A 23571-nucleotide genomic window follows, 5' to 3' on the forward strand; every position below is an offset into this window, starting at 1 on the left:
TCGTAAATGGGCCATGTAGGTCCACGTTTTCATATAGCCCCCATATAACGTTACCTCCCGATATTCGGTATTTTGATGATTTTAGCGACATTATTTACGGAAATTGTTTCAAATTTGGTACTTGAAGTTCAAAATTGATACTACACTCTAAGATAGAAAATTGTCTGTGCAGGTCCACGTCTTCGTATAGCCCCCATATAACGGTACCTCCCGATATTCGGTATTTTAATGATTTTAGTGACATTATTCACGGGAATTGTTTCAAATGTGGTACTTGACGTTCAAAATGGATACTACACCCTAAGACAGAAAATTGTCTGTGCAGGTCCAAGTCTTCGTATAGCCCCCATACAACGGTACCTCCCTATATTCGATATTTTGATGATTTTAGCGACATTATTCACCGGAATTGTTTCAAAATTGGTATTTGAAGTTCGTTATGGGAACTACAGTCTGTGACAGAAAATTGTCTCTGCGGGTTCAGGTCTTCGTATAGGCTCCCTATATTCGGTATTTTGACGATTTTAGGTACAATACCCACCGAAATTGTTTGAGATGTGGTATTTGAAGTTCGTAATGGATGCTACAGCCTGTGACAGAAAATTGTCTATGCTGTTCCAGGTCTTTGCACAGCTCCAATTTAACGGCACCTCCTTATATACGATATTTTGATGATTTTAGCTACATTATTCACCGTTAATTTCAAGTTTCGAATTTGAATATGGTAATGGCTTATGACAAACAATGCCTATGTATGTCCACGTCGTATAGACCCCAATATAACGGCTATATTCGGTATTTTTAAAATTTTAACAGAATTTTTTAATGGTTTTATTTTTTGAAAATTTCCAAATTCGTTGCAAATGGTGGAGGGTATTAAAAGTTCGGCCCGGCCGAACTTACTGCGTTTTAACTTGTTTACTTTTCAAACCATTTCTGCTGATGTTGTCCACGTCCTTGACGGCGGGCTACGTTACCAGTATCACGGCAACAAGCGATGGTACGACACACAAAAGATTTATTCACATTTAAATGCTGGAGTGCTGTAACGATAGCCACTTGTTGTTTTCTAGCCCAATTTAAAGAAATCACACTATCACGCTAGAATTCCTGTTTTGGTATGGCCCCCAAATAACGGCCTCATCCATTAACAGCATCTAAATGGCCTTACTGATATTTATAGTTTGTAGTAGAACACTTTTGAATTCAGATAATTTTATATAAAAATGTTTTCTTTATCCAAAAGTGGAGGTTATTAAAAATTCTGTCTGGCCGAACTTAATGTTTTTTTTTCACTTGTTACCTTTAAAATCGAATTTTGTCGCACAGTGTTATTATTCTTATAACAAGTATTTAACTTTAATTTTTTTTTCAATAAAAAAATTCAAGTTTAGATTCAAATGTGTAACGCATGCATTTTTTCGAATGTTTTTCGATAACCTGTTGCAAGAAATGTTAACGGGTAAAGTGAACGTACACAACTATTGTAGGAGCAATCATCAAATAAGTAATTGGAAACAAAACACATACATATTTTGATATATACGCCCACTGAAAATTTTTTTCTTGAGAATTACGGAATCTGCTATGCAAACACTTAGCTTTCGTTACCAACAATTAACAACAATGTTTAAAAAATTATGCGATAAAATTACAATTTATTCATGGTTCATAATTTTACAATTTCATCATTCAATGATACTCAATAACGCACATAAAAACATTTATTTTAAGATCCCGTCTCATTTACTTGGCATCACTGCCTTTTTAATATATTCCCCAACGATGGTAAAGGGTCGATGCTCAAAGTCTTCCTTTTGTTCTTTGGTCAAAAGCACCTGGTCTCCGTTGAGGCGATTGAGCAGCGTTACACATACATCGGCCGCCTTAACACCCACATGGCGGGTAAGGGCCGAGAACATTGTCGCTTCCATTTCAATATTTCGTATTCCCTTTTCGAAGGCGCGTTGTAGGAAGGCCATTTTATCGGCTTCCGTGTAATCGCAACTGGCTCCGTCCAAACGACCTTGACCTGGGGGAGGGGAGAAGTAGGGGAAACAATTAATCAAGACAAATATGAGAGTGGATTCTTCCGTCGTACCTTCATAAAAACATTCCGCTGCCATGGTATTACCCCAAACGATTTCATAGTCACGTTGATAACTGGAACATGTCATCAGGTCTTTGGCGACTTGTTCATCGAATATGGCTGGACGTAAAACCTTTTTACCCAGAATTGCCTGAAATGCGAAAAATCGTGAGTGATCATATTTTAAAAAACAAAAAAGAAAAAAGTAAAAATAATTGGAACAATAATACCCTCCACCATTTGGAAGGAATTTGGAAATTTTCATAAAATAAAATCCGTTAAAAATTCTGTTAAAATCTTAAAAAAAAACCAAAAATAACCGTTATATTGTGGTCTATACGACGTGGATCTAAATAGGGATTGTTTGTCATAAGCTAATGGCTTATGGCATATTTAAATTTGAAACTTGAAATAAACGGTCAAAAATTTACGAGCTATACGAAGACCTGGACCTGCACAGACAATTCTCTGTCACAGACTGTAGCAACCATTACGAACTTCAAATACGACATCCCAAACAATTTCGTTTGAGTATTGTACCTTAAAATCGTCAAAATACGGAATATAGAGGGGTTGCTGATATACGGGACCTATACGAAGACCTGGACCTGCATAGACAGTTTCCTGTCACAGACTGTAATTTCCAGTACGAACTGTAAATACGTAATTTGAAACAATTCCGATGAAAATGTCGCTAAAATCAACAAAATACCCAATATAGGGAGGTGCCGTTATATGGGGCCTTTACGAAGACATGGATTTTATGTACCAACGTGGATAATTTTATTCACCAATATGGATAATTTCATCCTCCAACGTGGATAATTTTATCCTTAAACGTGGCTAATTTTATCCACAAATGTGGATATTTTCTTCCTCCAACGTGGATAATTTTATCCTCAAACGTGGACAATTTTATCTTCAGACGTGGATAATTTTATCCTCAAACGTGGATAATTTTATCCTCAAACGTGGATAATTTTATCCTCAAACGTGGATAATTTTATCCTCAAACGTGGATAATTTTATCCTCAAACGCGAATAATTTTATCCAAAACGTGGAAAGTTTTATCCACAAACGTGGATAATTTTATCCTCAAACGTAGATAATTTTATCCTCAAACGTGGATAATTTTATCCTCAAACGTAGATAATTTTATCCACCAATATGGATAATTTCATCCTCCAACGTGGATAATTTTATCCTTAAACGTGGATAATATTATCCTCAAACGTGGATAATTTTATCTTCAGACGTGGATAATTTTATCCTCAAACGTGGATAATTTTATCCTCAAACGTGGATAATTTTATCCTCAAACGTAGATAATTTTATCCTCAAACGCGAATAATTTTATCCAAAACGTGGAAAGTTTTATCCTCAAACGTGGATAATTTTATCCTCAAACGTAGATAATTTTATCCTCAAACGTGGATAATTTTATCCTCAAACGTACATAATTTTATCCACCAATATGGATAATTTCATCCTCCAACGTGGATAATTTCATCCTCAAACGTGGATAATTTTATCTTCAGACGTGGATAATTTTATCCTCAAACGTGGATAATTTTATCCTCAAACGTGGATAATTTTATCCTCAAACGTGGAAAATTTTATCCTCAAACGTGGATAATTTTATCCTCAAACGTGGATAATTTTATCCTCAAACGTGGATAATTTTATCCTTAAACGTAGATAATTTTATCCTCAAACGTGGATAATTTTATCCTTAAACGTAGATAATTTTATCCACCAATATGGATAATTTCATCCTCCAACGTGGATAATTTTATCCTCAAACGTGGATATTTTTTTCCTGAAACGTGGATAATTTTATCCTTAAACGTAGATAATTTTATCCACCAATATGGATAATTTCATCCACCAATATGGATAATTTTATCCTCAAACGTGGATAATTTTATCCTCAAACGTAGATAATTTTATCCACCAATATGGATAAGTTTATCCTCAAACGTGGATAATTTTATCCTCAAACGTAGATTATTTTATCCACCAACGTATATTATTTTATCCACAAATGTGGATATTTTATCCACAAACGCGAATAATTTTATCCAAAACTTGAAAAGTTTTATCCACAAACGTGGATAATTTTATCCACAAACGTGGATAATTTTATCCACAAACGTGGATAATTATATCCTCAACCGTAGATAATTTTATCCACCAATATGGATAATTTCATCCACCAATATGGATAATTTTATCCTCAAACGTGGATAATTTTATACTCAAACGTGGATAATTTTATCCTCAAACGTGGATAACTTTATCCTCAAACGCGAATAATTTTATCCAAAACGTGGAAAGTTTTATCCACAAACGTGGATAATTTTATCCACAAACGTGGATAATTTTATCCACCAATATGGATAATTTCATCCACAAATGTGGATAATTTCATCCTCCAACGTGGATAATTCTATTCACAAACGTGAATAATTTTATCCTCAAACGTGGATAATTTTACCCTCAAACGTGGACAATTTTATCCTCAAACGTGGATAATTTTATCCACAAACGTAGATAATTTTATCCATAAATGTGGATAATTTTATCCTCAAACGTGGATAATTTTATCCACCAACGTAGATAATTTAATCCTCAAACGTGGATAATTTTATCCACCAACGTAGATTATTTTATCCCCAAATGTGGATAATTTTATCCACAAATGTGGATAATTTTATCCACCAACGTGGATAATTTTATTCTCAAACGTAGATAATTTTATCCACCAATATGGATAATTTCATCCTCGAACGTGGATAATTTTATCCTCAAACGTACATAATTTTATCCACCAATATGGATAATTTCATCCTCCAACGTCGATAATTTTATCCTCAAACGTAGATAATTTTATCCACCAATATGGATAATTTCATCCACAAATGTGGATAATTTCATCCACAAATGTGGATAATTTCATCCTCCAACGTGGATAATTCTATTCACAAACGTGGATAATTTTATCCTCAAACGTGGATAATTTTATCCACAAACGCGAATAATTTTATCCACAAACGTGGAAAATTTTATCTGCCAACGTAGATTATTTTATCCACAAATGTGGATAATTTTATCCTCAAACGTAGGTGGTATGGGAAATATGTACTAAGTGTGTGAACTGTACTAAATGGTACTAAATTTGGAAAAGTTTGCTTTAGAGGTGAATGGATGAAGCTAAGATTTTGAAAAATTTTTATTGTAGTTCCTGATAGTGGTACAAGCCTACAAGCATAAACGGTGTTGGAAATGTGTGTTATTTGTGCACTTAAAGTACGAAATAGTACTATAATTGTTACAATTTGGTATTGGGTGAACAGATAGCTTGAAATCTGAATTTTCATATTGGGGTCGCTATTCATGTGAAGCCGGGACATATGGAGGTGGTTTCAGGATCGTGTACCATAATTGTACGAAAAGTACTAAATTGTACAAAATATGACATTAGGTGAGGGACTGATTGTGTCTGTGGCTAAGCGAAGGAGATAGTTTTGAATATGTGTACTATAATTGCTCAAAAAGAACTGAGTGGTACTTAATTGGGTATTGGGTGTAGGGATGGAAATGGAATCCGGAAATTTGACATTGACTTCTCTATTGGTAAATGGGATTGAGACATAAAAGCTGTCTTGGAAATATGTACTTTAAATGTACAAAAAGTACTAAATTGGGTATTGGGTGTAGGAATTGAATTGATTTCCTGAAATTTGATGTAGATGACACTCTTGGTGTCTGTTGTTAAGATATGGAGGTGGTTTTGGAATATGTGTACTATAGGTTATTCGAAAGTACAAAGTTTTAATAAATTGGATGTTGGGTGAAGTGATATTTAGGTCACTGTTAGTATCTGGTGTTGAGATCTAAGATCCACGACTGTCCAAAATTATTACCATTTACATTTGGAATCACTGTTGGTATCTTGGATGGAAATCGATTTAGATCTGCAGATGCAGGACTATTGGTATTGAAATTGGGCCATGTAGGTCCACGTTTTGGTATAGTCCCCATATGATGGAACCACCCTACTTTGGGTATTTTCGCGATTTAATCGACTGTATTCATCGGAAATGTTTCAAATTTGGTAGTAGAAGTTCGTAATGGATATTACATCTTAAGACAGAAAATTGTCTATGCAGGTCCAGGTCTTCGTATAGCCTCCATATAACGGTACCTCCCACTATTCGGTATTTAGATGATTTTAGCGACGTTATTCACCGGAATTGTTTCAAATTTGATATTTGTAGTTCGTAATGTGTACTACAGCCGATGACTGCAAATTGTCTATGCCGGTCCAGGTCTTCGTATAGGCCCGATATAACGGTACCTCCCACTATTCGATATTTTGATGATTTTAGCTACATTATTCATCGAATTTATTTTCAAGTTTCGCATTTTAATATTGTGATGGCTTATGACAAAAGTTACCTATGCAGGTCCATGTCGTCGTATAGATCCTAATATAACAGCTACATTCGGTATTTTTTAAATTTTAACAGAATTTTTAACGGATTTTATTTTTTTTTTTTTTTTTTGAGAATTGCCAAATCCTTTTCAAATGGTGGACGGCATTCAAAGTTCGGCCCGGCCGAACTTTTCTTTGTATCTAGATAAGTATCAAGCTAACGAAATTCTAACCATCATTAATTGACAATTAGAAGTTGAAATTGAAAACTTACAATCTCGTGTTCATTGCGCAAATAGCCATTATAGGCTTCTTTGGTGACCACAACTGTACCGGGTGCCACACCCACGCCACCACTGGTGCCCAAACGTATGAAGACCGGGTCATCACATTGGGCATAGTGTACCAGTTTTAGCAATTCATGCAGAACAACACTCATAGTGCTCATGCCCACACCATGGGAACAGCAGAGAACGGGACCAACCTGGCAAGAACCAAAAAAATATTATTTCTAAATGTTGGATGTATGGAGAGGAGACATTGATTTGATTTGATTACCTTGTAAATGGCATAACGATTTCCAGCTTCGGCAATATCAACCAATTCTTGTTTATCGTCGAGTCCCAGAAGCGTCCGCACGTGTTCGGCCAAGGCCAGCATACGATTTTTGGTGCCACCCATACAAACAACCTGGATACAAAATAAAATAAAAAAAAAATAGAACAGTGTTGGCATATTTGTTCGGGATACCGTAATATTTTCTCGTTGCAAAATAGTTAGGCTTAATCCCAGTGTTGTTGTTCTTATAAAAACAACGTTTTTTTTATTGGTTGGAGAACGATGGTAATATTTACCAGGGGGTAAGACAGGGACTACCTCGGTTTCGTAAAGAGCCACCAATCCTCATCAGTACAGACAACAGTGATGGGATTAAGCCTAACTATTTTGCAACAATAAAATAAAAATATATACATTCTTATACCCTTCACCATGTATAGTAAGGATGTTCGTCATTCCGTTTGTAACTCATCGAAATAATTATTTTAGACCTAATAAAGTATATACAGGGTGAGATGAAAAACTGTAACCAACTTCAGACAGCTGTCATTTCTAAGCCAGTTGTCGTCCGACAGTTGTTAACATTATTCCAGTGACAGCTCACTATATTGTTTACAAGCGTACAAAAGCATGAGCGTGAGAAATTTCCAGAAAAAAAGTTATACGTGATGGAATTCAAGCGTGATGGTGAATAAATCTTTTGGGTTTCGTTACCGTGATACTGGTAGCGTAGCCCGACATCAAGGAAGTGGAAGTGGAAGAAAACAGCAACATCAGCAGAAATGGTTCGAAAAGTAAAGAGGCGAACTGATCGAAACCCGCGTCGCAGTGGCCGAAAAATGGCCAATGGCTCGTGAGCTGAACATATCGCAATATTCCATTTGGCAAATATTGAAAAATTAGCTCAGGGTAAAGCCATTGAAATTCCAAAAAGTGCAAGAACTTACACCGCAACAGAAAGAAAATAGACTCAAAAGAGCTAAAGAGTTGCTTCGCTTGGCCGAAAGTGAAGAACTGCCGAATTTGATTTTCTCCGATGAGAAAACATTCGTTGTCCAGCAGTTTGTAAACAAACAAAATGATCGTCTTTACTGACCAAAGAGATCAGCAGAAAATGTGCAACTTCAGTTGGCTGCTAAAACTCAAGCGCCAGCCATGATGATGGTGTGGCCCGCCATAACAGCCGATGGTCCCTCTCCGCTCGTATTAATCGACCGTAGCATCAGAATAAATGTCGAATATTAAGGCGAAAATATTCTGGAGGGTGCATTAGAGCCTTGGGCACGCAAACATTTTGGCCGCAGACCTTGGACATTCCAACAGAACTCAGCACCATCGCACTCAGTACGTGCCACCCAAGAATGGTTATAAAATGAGGTTCCTCGCTTCATTTTCAGAGCACAATGGCTACCAAAATATCCGGATACAAATCCGTTGGACTATTGCGTCTGGAGTATTTTGGAAAGCAAGGTTGGCACTAAAAAATACCAAAGAAAGCGTTTCGCCGGGAATGGGCCAAAATACCGCAGAGCAACATTCGGGCAGTGTGTGACGGTTTTTATTGGCAGTTTGAAGGCCATAATTCGTGCCAAAGGTGACCAATTCGAACAAATCTAAACTTATTCTAAAATTTCCCAATGGTGGGGGTATAAAAATTTCGGCCCAGCCGAACTTAGCAGCTTTTTTACTTTTTTTTTAATTTCTTTCTATTTCTGAGTGCAAACGCTCACAACATTCCTTCTTACCTTCACATCTCCGAATTTTTCTCGTATTTCCGTTGGATTGTCAGTATCGGCCACATTGACATTGATGTGATATAAAAAGTCCGATTTCATGGTTTTTAAATGGGGATTTTTTAAATTTGGATATCTGAAAGAGTTCAGAAAACAATTGTCTCGGGGGATTAAGTATTTATCGGTGCAGTTGAACTAATAAACAATTATTACCTATTCGCCATTATCTTGCAGTCTTGTTGTATCTTTCGGGCTAAAATCTGTTGGAAAAAAATAAACAAATAATTGTTGTTGTTTTATTATTGTTATTATTGCATGTACATGACAGAACTGCATTGTTTGCAAATAAAATGCGATAAGATTAAGACAATTTTTATAAAATTTTATGTGTGTGTGTGTTTACATAGAAGTGTTAAATGAATGATGACAGACTAAGTGAATCATCAACGCCCAAAAGAAAATGTACAAAATGATACTAATTATGGTACCGGTTATGCTGGACGATTTGTGAATTGTTTATGGCTAATAAAAATGTGTAACGGAAAATATTTTGAGAATTCGTTCTAGAAGAGTACGCAATGTACTAAAAGGTACTGAAAATGGTGCCACTTTATTGGGTGAACGGATAGACCTTGAATTAGGGTTCACTGGTGAAGTGTAGCATAGGCATACCGTACCACAGGGTTTTTAGAAATTTTGTACTAGAAATGTACAAAAAGTACTAAAAGGTACCAATGTAAAACCATGATGATTTTTTTTTTTTTGATGGTTGGTGCTAAAATCATGACATTTTAAATGGCAATCAAAGTTGGGAAGTGTGCCTGATATAAGTAACGGTAGTTATGTAAATCCCTACTTTAGTCTACCAATCGTGGCAAATGGTACTAAGCTTGGTACAAAACAAGCTAAAAAGTCGGTTTGGCTGACATGTGATGTATCCTCAGCCAATCTTCGATTTTTTTAATATATTTTGACTTTTGTTATGATATTTGATCAGCATAAAATTCTAAGTCGATTTAACGATTTCCGTCTGTCTGTCTGTCCATCTGTCTGTTGAAATCACGATACAGCCCACATTATTTAACGTAGAGCCCCAAAATTTAGCAGAGCAATTTGTATTGTGTCTAGGATGGTTGGTATTGAAAATGAGATATATCGGTCCACGTTTTGGTATAGCCCCCATATAACGGTACCTCCCGATATTCGATATTTTCATGATTTATGCCACATTTTTTCAGGGATTTGTCTTAAAATTGGTATTTGTTGGTCATAATGGGTTCCAGCTCCGGTGGCGAAACATTGCATGTATGGGTTCACGCTTCGGTATAGCCCCCATATAAAGGTATCGCCCGATATTCGGTATTTTGATGGTTTTGCCACATTTTTTCACCGATTTGTCTAAAAATTGGTATTTGTTGGTCATAATGGGTTCCAGCTCCGGTGGCGAAACATTGCATGTATGGGACCACGATTTGGTGTAGCCCCCATATAACGGCACCTCCCGATATTCGGTATTTTGATGATTTTTGGCAAATTTTCCCATGAATATGTCTAAAAATTGGTATATGTGGGTCTTAATGGGCTCTAATGTTTCCTTTACCCTAAGGTGGAGGGTATTAAAAGTTTGGCCCGGCCGAACTTAATGTTTTTTTTTTACTTGTTATAACAGATCTTGTGTTGATGGAAATATTGAGATGTATGAATGGAATCTGATGTTTATTTCGCGCTTTATGAGCTTCATGAATATTCAAAATTTTGAGCTTTTGTGGGGAGGGATGTACCAGAAGAAGTGGGCCGATATATCCCATCTTCACATCATATCTTGTGGTATTAGAAGTAATGCGGTGTGTGAAATGTGAAGAGAACCGGATGCTTATTTCTTTTCTTTTTTTTCGTTTTGGTTATTTAAAACTTTGTCCCTTTGTGGGTGAGGTACCAGAATCTGTTAAAATCTTAAAAATACCCAATAAAGCCTTTATATTGGAGTCTTTACGACGTGAACCTATATAGGCTTTGGTCATAAGCCATTACCATATTCAAATTCGAAACTTGAAAAAAACAGTGAATAATGTAACTATAATCATCAAAATACCGTATATAGGGAGGTACCGTTATATCGAAGCTATACGAAGACCTGGTCCTGCATAGACAATTTTCTGTCGCAGGCTGGAGTATCCATCACGAACTTCAAATACGACATCTCAAACAATTTCGGTGAGTATTGTATGTAAAATCGTCAAAATACAAATATACGGAAGTACTGATATATGGGGCTTATAGGAAGACCTGGATCTGCACGAACTTCAAATACCAAATTTGAAACAATTCCGGTGAAAAATGTCACTAAAAACATCAAAATACCAAATGCCCGGAGGTACCGTTATATGGGGGCTATACGTAGATGTGGACCTGCACAGATGTAGTATCCATTACGAGCTTCAAATACCAAATTTGAAACAATTCCGGTGAATAATGTGGCTAAAATCATTAAAATACCGAATATAGGGAGGTACTGATATATGGGGCTTATACGAAGACCTGGACCTGCACAGACAATTTTCTGTCACAGGCTGTAGCATCCATTACGAACTTCAAATTTCAAATTTGAAACAATTCCGGATAATAATGTGGCTAAAATCATTAAAATACCGAATATAGGGAGCTACTGATATATGGGGCTTATACGAAGGCTTGGACCTGCACAGATAATTTTCTGTCACAGGCTGTAGTATTCACTACGAACTGTAAATACGTAATTTGAAACTACTCCGGTGAATAATGACGCTAAAATCATCAAAATACCGAATAAAGGGAGGTACTGATATATGGGGCTTATACGAAGACCTGGACCTGCACAGATAATTTTCTGTCACAGGCTGTAGTATCCATTACGAACTTCAAATACCAAATTTGAAACAATTCCAGATAATAATGTGGCTAAAATCATCAAAATACCGAATATAGGGAGGTACCGTTATGTGGGGGCTATATGAAAACGTGGACCTACATGGCCCATTTACGAACTTAACCTATTAGCCCATTGGCAAAATAAACATGTGTGCAAAATTGTACCCTTCTATCTCAATTCGTTCGAAAAATAGCGTGATTACAACAGACAGACGGACGGACAGACAGACGGACATCGCTAAATCGACTTAGAATTTTACGCTGATCAGAGTATATATATACTTTGTTGGACCTGACATGAGTGTGTCGAGGAGTTACAAACGGATTGACAAAATGAATATACCCTCCATAGTATGGTGGAGGGTATAACAATTTATTAGCCTATGTTACTTGCAGGCGATGTTGGAAATTTTCAGGAAAATCTTTCCAGCGGTTTTCGAGTCCATAAATTACAAACACACAAATATACAAACATTTTCCTCTTTGCTAGATATAGAAGATTTATCTTGATTCACTAACGTAATATTATCGGGATTTCTTGTTATTTTAAGACGGAAATGAGGGAACCTATTTTATACCACTACCGAATGACAACTGAAGTGATTTTCTATTTGCGATCATAAAAATCCGTTATTTTGTTCAAACAAAGAGATGATTCACTATCGCAAATGCAATTGCTAGAAAAATCCAATTTATTTTCAATTACGTTTGTTGCGCTCATATTTCTATTTTTTTATTATCAGGAAAAAACGGAGGTTCACAAAACGAAATATATAACATATTAATTGGGTGTGGCGGTTATCATTTTACCTATTAAATATATATTATACTAGCAATCATCGAAAAGTCCACCTTAGGTCATTTTATACCCTCTGCCATATGGCTAAAGAGGGTGTATATCCGTGCCTAGTCGAAATAACGGTTTTTAGGTCTCTTTGGAACAAATCCGTTTCAGAACATTTGCAGTCGATCTAGCGATGTCCGTCCGGCCGTCTGCCTGGCTGGCTGGTGCGCACGATAACTCTCGAAGGGAGTATCCGATTTGGTCCAAACGTGGGAGATCGTAATATTTTTGTCAAACTTAGATCGAGTTCGGAGATGGGCAATATCGGTCCACTCCTTCTGGTACATTCCCCACAAAAGGTCGAAAAATTCAAAAAAATATGTCGGACCACTTCTTCTGGTAACTTCCCCAATTTTTTGTTTTTCGCGAAACACACAAAATCAGAAAAAAATGATTCATTTCTTCAATGGCTTTTTAGTGACTGTTTTCTTTTTTTTTTTGTTGGGTTGCGTCAATATTCTGTGAAGGTGAAGAATGGAGGGAGGCGTGCATACGTTGCATTTTTGCGTGTTATCTGCATTAGTTTAACTGAATTTAAAAATCAAAATACGTAGTATATTTATTTTATAATAGAATAGAATGGAATGCAACAAAATATGGGAATTCCCCTTACTTGAATTTAAATATAGGAAAAAAAAGATGAAAAAGGAAAAAACTCACACCTTAGCGATAGAAATCATCGAGGTTGACATCTGTCTGTCTGGCTGGCTGGTGCGCACGATAACTCTCGAAAGGAGTATCCGATTTGGTCCAAACTTGAGACATCGTAACATTTTTGTCAAACTTAGATTGAGTTCGGAGATGGGCAATATCTGTCCACTCCTGCTGGTACCTCTCCCACAAAAGGTCGAACTTTTCAAAAAAATATGTTACTGCACAGAAAGAGAAAGGATAATCCGATTTTGCTCCAACTTTGAAAATCCTAATATTTCGATTAGTACAAGGTCAGGTGTGAAAATGGACAACATCGGTTCACTCCATCGAGTACCTCCCACACAAATGGTCAAAATATTAAATAATTGCAACTCTCATAAAATGTGATGTAAGAGTCCTATTGTCCTTAAATTTCACACATCACAATATTTATATTAGTCCAAGGTCGGGTGTGAAGATAGAATATATCGGTCCACTCCATTAAGTACCTCTCCCACAAATGGTCAAAATATTGCAACTCTCATAAAATGTGATGTAAGAGTCCTATTGTCTTCAAATTTCACACATCCCAATATTTTTATTAGCCCAAGGTCTGGTGTTAAGATGGAATATATCAACCTACCCTTTCTGGTACCTCCCCCACAAAGCGGTCAAAATTTTTAATAACAAAACGGAAATAAGCATCAGATTCTCTTCAAATTTAGAAATTCTAATATGTTTACGAACATACGATCTAGTGTGAAGACGAAAGACAATTTTCTGTCTGAGGCTGTAGTATCCATTACGAATTTCAACTGCGGAATTTAAAACAATTCCGGTAAATAATGTCTCTTAAATCATCAAAATACCGAATATCGGGGCTACCGTTATATGGGGGCTATACGAAGACGTAGACTTGGGCAGACAATTTTCTGTCATAGGCTGTAGTATTCATTACGAACTTCAAATATAAATTTTGAAACAATTCCGGTAAATAATGTCGCTAAAATCATCAAAATACCGCATATCGGAATGTACCGTTATATGGGGACTATAGAAAGACGTGGACCTACATGGCAAATTTTCTGTCTTATGCTGTTGTATATATTACGAACTTCAAATACTAAATTTGAAATAGTTCCGATAAATAATGTCGCTTTAATCATCAAAATGCCGAATATCGGGGGCTACCGTTATATGGGGGCTATACGAAAACGTGGACCTGGACAGACAATTTTCTGTAATAGACTGTAGTATTCATTACGAACTTCAAATATCAATTTTGAAACAATTCCGGTAAATAATGTCGGTAAAATCATCAAAATACCGAATATCGGGAGGTACCGTTATAGGGGGGCTATAAGAAGACGTGGACCTACATGGCCCATTTTCAATAAAAACAAGTTAAAAAGTATCAGTCGGTATTGCCGCCAGAGATATACCCTCAGCCTATGTTCGGTTATTCAAACGTTTGACCCTCTATGGAGCAGATTCCTAAGGAATGGGCCAATATTGCCCATTTCCTATCGGACCCAAAATATGATATAAATATTTCGACAGATGTGCCAAGTCTAAATGGAATCGGATGTTAATTTGGCGATTTATGAGCTTCATGGGTACTCAAAATTTCAATATTTTGTGGGGGAGGTACTTGATGGAGTGGACCGATATTGTCCATTTTCACACCTGTCCTAGCACTGACGTAAATATTAGGATTCGCAAAGTCGGAGCAAATTCGGATTAGCCTTTCTCTTTCTGTGCAAAAATTTTTATTTTTTTGAAAATTTCGACCTTTTGTGGGGGAGGTACCAGAAGGAGTGGGCCGATATTGTCCATTTCCACACCTGCCCTAGCACTGACGCAAATATCAGGATTTGCAAAGTTGGAGCAAATTCGGATTATCCTTTCTCTTTCTGTGCAAAGAATATATTTTTTGAACATTTCGACCTTTTGTGGGGGAGGTACCAGAAGGAGTGGACCGATATTGTTCATCTTAACACCAGACCTTGGGTTAATATAAATATTGGGATGTGTGAAATTTGAAGACAATCGGACTCTTACATAACATTTTATGAGAGTTGTAATTATTCAAAATTTTGACCATTTGTGGGGGAGGTACTTGATGGAGTGGACCGATATTGCCCATTTTCACACCTGACCTAGCACTGACGTAAATATTAGGATTTGCAAAGTTGGAGCAAATTCGGATTATCCTTTCTCTTCCTGTGCAAAAAATATATTTTTTGAAAATTTCGACCTTTTGTGGGGGAGGTACCAGAAGGAGTGGACCGATATTGCCCAACTCCGAACTCGATCTAAGTTTGACAAAAATATTACGGTGTAGCCAATTTGGACCAAATCGGATACTCCCTTCGAGAGTTATCGTGCGCACCAGCCAGCCAGACAGACGGACGGACGGACGGACGGGCATCGCTAGATCGACTCCAAATGTTCTGAAACGGATATGGCCCAAAGAGACCTAGGGTCTAAAACCGTTATTTCGACTAGGCACGTTTTGGCCGTATCAAATGATATATACCCTCTGTAGCCATATGGCTGAGGGTATAAAAAGTCCTGCAGACATAATACACATTTGAGTAAATTTTTATCAACTCACTTCATTTCGTTCGGAAGCTAGAGTGATTTCCGCAGACGGACGGACATTGACGAACTTAATATACCCTCCATAATATGGTGGAGGGTATAAAAAAAAAAATCATACATAAGGGATCACTAATCCCATTTGTAGTGAGATTCTTCGCCAGATTATGCTGGGTTTACTAAAAATTGGATACATTGGTTCACAATTCGGTGAAGTCCTCCTGCAACGGTACTACTTTTCTTCATATTGCCTCATAATTAAAAAAAAAAGAATATTCTTTACAGAAGATTTTCCATATAGGTCCATTTTCAATTAAATCCACTCATTCCATCTAAAAACGGCAATCCATTTATTTCTGTGTTAAGTTCAGGGGTATTCCCTATATTTGAATGCTCCGTTTTTTTTTTTTTTTTTGTCCTAGACTGAAGGTTGAATAGCATGTGTGCAATTTTTACGATAACGATCACGAACAGTGTGGCCATTTTAGCATTTTTGCAGCTAAATTTAGCGTATTTTTTTGTTTTTAGCAGCAGAATTTTCATTTAGCATTTAGCATTTTTCTTAGTTTTTTCAAATTTTTAGTTTAGCATTTTTTAGAATTTTTTTTTGTCCAAATTTTTTTTTTTTTTTAATTTAGTACTTTCTTATAAATCCAATTTATCTTAAATCCAAAAAATTAAATTACATGGGCATTTTGAACGAAATTACTATTTTAGAAAAGCAATGGTAAAAGCTAAGTACATATAAATGGGCAAACATAAACTCAATGATTTATTTTTTTGGATATGAGTATAAGAATTTAAAAATGATTTAAATGAAAACCCATTCAAGGAATTGTCTTCTTCTGTTACGAAGTGTCTAGTTTTACCATTTAGTAACGCAGAAGTTGGAAGCGTTTTCAGTGGCATCAACCTTATAAAAGCAGAAATTTGAAATAGAATAAAATTATACACTATGAATTCACTTCTTTACATTAGATGCGGATTGAAAAGGTTAAATAGAGGTTGCGAAAGTTTTAAGATTACAAGCGATATCATTCTAATCATCATTCGGTCTCTAATTTCCAAGTAGCAGGACTTAATACATTTTAAAAAATTATATTAAATATAAAAACAGATGTTGGACCTTAATGGTCCTCCTCCAAAAACATGTCATCTCTAAAAAATTTCATGGTATGGACCGAAGTAATGCATATTCTTATAGAATTTGCCCTATATTAAAGCTTAAGAAAAGAGAGTCATGCTAATGGCTATTCAGAACAATATGTGTAAATTAAGGTTTCTCTATATGAATTGTTGTAAAAAGGATCAGAAGTGCGTCATTGGTGTATTTCTTAATTGGCCTGGAATTCACTTTCAGCATTTTGGTGGAATAGACAATTTGGTATTTTCTCCCACAAAAATTGGGCCCATTTTGCCGCTAACTGTTATCCGATAGCCATCCAAAATACTTGGCAGTGCCTATACAGGACCCCCAATTAAAATCGGACGATAATTATGACGTGTCAGAAAACTATCAGTTTTTGGTCCATTTGATCCTCTAAATATTTAGCGATCATCTCCAAAAACATCAGGCTTCTATTCTGATACTAACCCCACCTCCATCCAACATTTCGTGATGATCGGGTCATAAATGTGCCCTGTGTATAATATCCTAACTATATAGTGTTGTAAGGAGTAAAAGTATTACAAAATGTAAAATTCAATATCGTAAGTAAAAAAAAAAAAATATATCATGCGACAAAAATATGACAAAATGGAAAAATATAAGAAAATATCACAAAATCAATATTCTCATCTTTATTGGGATCTTTTCATGCGTTTTTGTCTAGATTTTTTTCCTGTCAAGAAGGCATTCAGAACTGACAAGATTTGTCAAAATCAGTTCAGCTGTTTTTGAGATGTAAGCATTCTAGCGAATATATGTCGCTATATATATCCGATATCTTCACTATCGACATCTAAGTAATGGACAGAATTGACCTTTTTGTATATTTGTAATTTCACCGGGATTAAGAATATTCGTGGTTTAATGAGAAAATTGTTTTTTTTTTTTTTTTTTTTTTTTTTTTTTTTTGACACAAATCTTATGGTCTATTTCACACGCTTAATATTATCCGATGGCCATCCAAATTGGAAAGCTCCTGTCTATAATTGTGACCTGTAGCGTGATTGCAAATTGGCATAGCTAGATCAGCTCAGCGAGATTGCGGTTTTAGCTGCGACACTGTTTTAGATCTGGTCACACTGATCACAAGAAGTGTTTATTTTCTTGAAATGAAATACTTCATTTCGTTCGGAAGCTAGAGTTATTTCCACAGAAGGATAGACGGACGGACATTGCTAAATCGACATAGAATTTTATGCTGATCAAGAATATGTATACTTTGTGGGGTCTAGAATGTACATTTCGAGGCGTTACAAACGGAATGACAAACTTAATATACCCTCCATACTATGGTGGGGGGTATAAATAAAAATACTATAACGACAGTTATTAGCAGAGAGCTCACCAGATATCAGATCTAAATTTTTTTACAAGATCAAACATGATTTGAAGTATTTTAGTGCCTCAGAAGCTCAATACACTGTCTTATGGATTAATATCCAATTGGATGTAAAAATTACTGTAACTCCTTGAGTTCTATAGATATCAACATACATTTTATAAAGAATAGTAAAATAAGATTTGTAGGAAAAATATAAATTGTTAAAATAAAAAAAAAAAAAATAAGCAACACTTTTTCAGTGAATGAGCAATATGTAGGTTTGTGAGGGTGTCGGTTTTTCTCTTCTTTTCAACGTCTCACCACACCCCATGTTTGTATGCATGGATGCAGCGCTATCGATCTAGTATTCCAAATGTATGTCTGTTTTGTGTGTTTACCACTTAGCATCGGTTTTTTTGCTATCAAACATTTTAAGATTCTTTGCGTGTGTCTATTTTTTATTTGTTCAGATTGAAATGTTGTTGTTGTATTGTTCTCTTTTATTCATTATTATTAATGACTGTGGCTGTCAGTGGTTTTAATGTTGACATTGGACACGATCATCGATGTTTAGATACGAAGAGAAATTGTCTTACATTTTTTTTTCACTTATAAAATTCTCCGGGGCTGTTTTTCACCCAACGTCGTCGCAAAAGGCCGGTCCAGTACTAAATTCTTAGGGGCTGCTTCGCTACGTTTTATAGCCACACAGAAGTCCGTCCCAACAACAACAACAATGTATTTTCTTTGTTGTGTTGGCTACCCAGCAAAGAAATTCGTTTAATTTCCAGTTATACTCTCAGCCATTTATGGCTAAAGAGGGTATATATAATTTGGTAGAACTAAAAAGTGCCTCATCGAAATAACGGGCTCAGACCCTAGGTGCCTTTGGACCAAATCCGTTTTAGGACATGTGCAGTCGATCTAGGGGCATCCATCCGTCCGTCTGGTTGGCTGATGTGTACGATCATTCTCGAAGAGAGTATCCGATTTGATCCATACAGGGTTGCCCATATTCGACGGACCTTTGGGCCCATTCCAATCGAAGAGGCTTGTCCGCAGGCAACATTCTTTCGAAAATTCTGGTTCGAAAAGTAAAGAAGCGACGGCCGAAAAATGGTCAATGGCTCGTGAGCTGAACATATCACAATAGTCCATTCGGCAAATATTGAAATATGAGCTCGGGGTAAAGCCATTGAAATTCCAAAAAGTGCAAGAACAGAAAGAAAATAGTCTCAAAACAGCTAAAGAGTTGCTTCGCATGGCCGATAGTGGTGAATTGCCGAATTTGGTTTTCTCCGAAGAGAAAACACTCGTTGTCCAGCAGTTTGTAAACAAACAAAATGATCGTGTAAGTAAACACGTCAAAGAGGTCAACTGAAAATGTGCACCTTCGGTTGGCCACTAGAACTCAAGCGCCGGCCATGGTGATGGTGTGGGGCGCCATAACAGCCGATGGTCGCTCTCCGCTCGTATTAATTGACCGTGACATAGGAATAAATGCCGAATATTATTGCGAAAATATTCTGGAGGGTGTATTAAAGCCTTGGGCATGCTAACATTTTGGCCGCAGACCTTGGACATTCCAACAGGACTCAGCACCATCGCACTCAGAACGCGCCACTCAAGAATGGTTAGAAAATGAGGTTCCTCGCTTCATTTCCAGTACACAATGGCCACCAAAATCTCCGGATACCAATCCTTTGGACAATTGTGTCTAGAGTATTTTTCGGAAAGCGAGGTTGGCAATAAAAAATACCAAAGTGTCGATCACCTCAAGCAAGCGCTTCGCCGGGAATGGGCCAAAATACCGCAGAGCAACATTCGGGCAGCGTGTGATGGTTTCATTGGCCGTAATGGTTTCAAGGCCATAATTCGTGCCATGGGTGAGCAAATCGAACAAATCTAAACTTATTCTTAAATTTGATGTTATTTCCGACAATAAAATTAAAAAAAAAAAATTAAAAATTATTTCGTTGGACTTTGTTGCAGGTTTTTTTTATCTCACCATGTATGAGTATTAGTGCTATATCGGGTGCAAAAATTGACAATATCGGTCCACTCCATGTACCTCCACAAAATAGAGCCGAATTTTGAATAATTATAACTCTCAAAAAAGGCGAAATAACTTTCCGATTCTCTTCAAATTCCACACATCCCAACATTTCTTATGCCACAAAATATGGTGGGAAGATGGTGCCACTCCTTCTGGTACCTCCCCCACAAAGGGGTCAACATTTTGAACAACCATGAAGCTCATGAAAATGAAAACGAAATGAACATCCGATTGTTTTCAAACATAGCAAATCTCAATATTTGTATCAACACAAGATCAGGTGTGAAAATGGAATATGTCGGACCACTTCTTCTGGTAACTTTCCCCACAACCGCTTTTTCTTTTTTTTTTTTTTGTAAACACGCATTTTTTTTTTTTTTTGTTTGTCGCGAAACACAAAAAATCAGAAAAAATTGATTAATTTTTTCACTGGGTTTTTAGTGACTTTTTTGTTGTTGGGTTGCACCGATAATATTCTGTGAAGGTGAAGAATAGAGGGAGGTGTGCATACGCTGCAGTTTTGCGCCTTATCTGAATTAATATGAATTTAAAAAATCAAAATACATAGCAACACAATATGGGAACTGCCCTTACTTTAGGAATATAGGAAAAAAAGAAGAAAAAAGAAAAAACTCACACCTTAGCGATAGAAATCATCGCTTTTGATATCGCTTTCTCATCGCAGAAGTTATGTCCTTCGGGAGGGAATGAACCACACCCGCGATATTTTTAAGATTGACTAAATAGTGTTTACAGCCGTATAATCACAGAAGTCACTTCCACGTCTCTGTGGACCAAATCCGTTTCAGAGCATTTGGAATCGATCTAGCGATATCCGTCCGTACGTCTGGGTGGTGCGAACGATAACTTGCGAAGGGAGTATCCGATTTGATCCAAACATGGTACATCGTAGTATTATTGTCAAACTTAGAATGAGTTCGGAGATGGGCAATATCGGTCCACTCCTTATGGTACCTACCCAACAAAAGGTCGAACTTTTCAAAAAATATTTTCATGCACAGTAAGAGAAATGATAATCTGATTTCGTTCCAACTTTGCAAATCCTAATATTTCCATCAGTACAAGGTCAGGTGTGAAAATGGACAATATCGGTCTACTCCATCAAGTACCTCCCTCACAAAGGGTCAACATTTTGAATAATTATAACTCTCATAAAAGGCGAAATAACCTTGCGTTTCTCTTCAAATTTCACACATTCCACATCTTAACCATTTGACTAACGCAAGTTCTGGTGTAAAAATGGTAGATATCGACATACCCCTTCTGGTACCTCCACCACAAAAGCTCAGCGATGCTATTCAAACTTTGTCAACCGGACGTCTCATGTGAATATGGATTTGATCGATATATTCCTTCTTTATGAACAACAATTACTAAACTTGCTTTTTGTTTTTTTCCACTCGGTTTGTAGCAATATTGTTTCTTTTTTGCTGGGTGTGCGTGGTCAGTATTCTGGGAAACGAAAGAAGGGGGGGGGAGGTGCGCTTACGTTGTGTGTTTGTTTACGTTGTGCATTCATTTAGCTGAATTTAAAAATTAAAATACGTAATATATTAATTTTATAATAGAATTGAATGGGAATTCCCCGCATTTTATCCTCCACCATAGTATGAAGGGTATATTAAGTTTGTAAGTATATACAGGGTTGCCCATATTCGACGGACCCATCTGCCAACGCCATAACTTTTGACAAAGATGTCACATCGCTTAATGACATACCGCGTTTGAAGCGTCAGTCCAACAGAAGAATTCAATTGTGAAAACTCAACGTGCTTTAAAAACATTAAAGAATGTGAGAAGTGCGCCTTCTAAGAACACCAATGACGCAAAGAATGTTGCCTGCGGACAAGCCTCGTCGATTGGAATGGGCCCAAAGGTCCGTCGAATCAATTCAAAAAGAGCCCAAAACGTGAATTTTTTAAAGAATTTTTAATAAATTCAATGAAAGCACAAAACGTGGATTTTTTAAAGAATGTTTAATCAATTCAAAGAGAGCCCAAAACATGGATTTTATTAAAGAGGATATAAAAGGTGGTTTTTTTAAGAAATGTTTAATAAATTCAAGGAGTAAATAAATCGTGAATTTTTAAAGAATTTTTAACCAATTCAAAGAGAACCCAAAACGTCGATTTTTAAAGAATTTTAAATAAATTCATAGAATGCCCAAAACGTGGATTTTTTAAAGAATTTTTAATAAATTCATAGAAAGCCCAAAACGTGGATTTTTTAAAGTATTTTTAATAAATTCAAAGAAAGCCCAAAACGTGGATTTTTAAAGAATTTTTAATAAATTCAAAAAAAGCCCAAAACGTGGATTTTTTAAAGAATTTTTAATCAATTCAAATAGAGCCCAAAACGTGGATTTTTAAAGAATTTTTTTAATAAATTCAAAGAAAGCTCAAAACATGGATTTTTTAAAGAATTTTTAATAAATTCAAAGAAAGCCCAAAACGTGGATTTTTAAAGAATTTCTTAATAAATTCAAAGAAAGCTCAAAACATGGATTTTTAAAGAATTTCTTAATAAATTCAAAGAAAGCTCAAAACATGGATTTTTTAAAGAATTTTTAATAAATTCAAAGAAAGCTCAAAACATGGATTTTTTAAAGAATTTTTAATAAATTCAAAGAAAGCCCAAAACGTGGATTTTTAAAGAATTTCTTAATAAATTCAAAGAAAGTTCAAAACATGGATTTTTTAAAGAATGTTTAATCAATTCAAAGAGAGCCCAAAACGTAAGTGGTCCCATACATCTCTATCTTCGCAGGAGATCTTGTGTAAGTGGAAATATTGGGATGGGTGCAATTTGAAGACAATCGTTTGCTAAATTCGCATTTTATGGAATCGTGGGGGGGAGGTATCAGAAGGAGTGGATCGATTCTATCATCTTCACACAAAATCTTGTGTTTTGTAAAAATATTAGGATGTGTGCATTTTGAGACAGTCGAATGTTTTTTTTTTTTTTGCATTTTATGAATATTTTTGTTATTCAAAATGGGGTGGGTACTAGAAGGATATCTTCCATCTTCACTCCAGATCTATTGTTAGTAGATATATTGGGATGTGGGAAATTTGAAGACAATTTGACTTTTTAATATTCATAATTTTAATCGTTGGTGGGGGAGGTACTTGGTGGAGTGAGCCGATTTTGTGGCCTAAAATGCAAATGTTACGATTTGCAAAGTTGGAACAAAATCGGATT

At 36.1% G+C, this 23571-nt stretch overlaps 1 protein-coding gene across 4 annotated transcripts; it reads right to left on the reverse strand.

The window, feature by feature from the left end:
* Window positions 1–1638: 1638 nt before the first annotated feature.
* On the reverse strand, window positions 1639–18968 carry LOC101896500 (uridine phosphorylase 1). Of its 4 annotated transcripts, none has more exons than XM_005176614.3 (7): window positions 18890–18968; window positions 9033–9079; window positions 8832–8955; window positions 7087–7218; window positions 6803–7012; window positions 2102–2240; window positions 1639–2032 (listed from the first exon to the last, which is right to left on the reverse strand). In XM_005176614.3, exons 2-7 carry the CDS (start codon window positions 9041–9043, stop codon window positions 1743–1745), a joined length of 906 nt encoding a protein of 301 aa, XP_005176671.2. In that variant the 5' UTR covers window positions 9044–9079; window positions 18890–18968; the 3' UTR covers window positions 1639–1742. The 4 variants fall into 4 exon arrangements, with proteins under 4 accessions (XP_005176671.2, XP_058985604.1, XP_011296216.2 ...); XM_059129621.1 differs by lacking the exon at window positions 18890–18968 and adding an exon at window positions 18615–18716; XM_011297914.3 differs by lacking the exon at window positions 18890–18968 and adding an exon at window positions 13233–13375.
* Between the last annotated feature and the right edge of the window lie 4603 nt (window positions 18969–23571).

This window comes from Musca domestica, unplaced genomic scaffold (genome assembly GCF_030504385.1).
Source record: "Musca domestica strain aabys unplaced genomic scaffold, Musca_domestica.polishedcontigs.V.1.1 63, whole genome shotgun sequence".
In the NCBI taxonomy this organism is placed as follows: Eukaryota; Metazoa; Arthropoda; class Insecta; order Diptera; family Muscidae; genus Musca; species Musca domestica.

Bases quoted from the DNA above. Each gene is read 5' to 3' on its own strand.
- LOC101896500 (XM_011297914.3), bottom strand. From the start codon at position 13,343: ATGTTACGATGTCTCAAGTTTGGACCAAATCGGATACTCCTTTCGAGA. The intron at 7,219-8,831 runs GTAAGAAGGAAT...TTTTGTATCCAG, and splicing joins AAAAATTCGGAGATGTGAAG to GTTGTTTGTATGGGTGGCAC. The intron at 7,013-7,086 runs GTAATCAAATCA...GGTTCTTGCCAG, and splicing joins ATCGTTATGCCATTTACAAG to GTTGGTCCCGTTCTCTGCTG.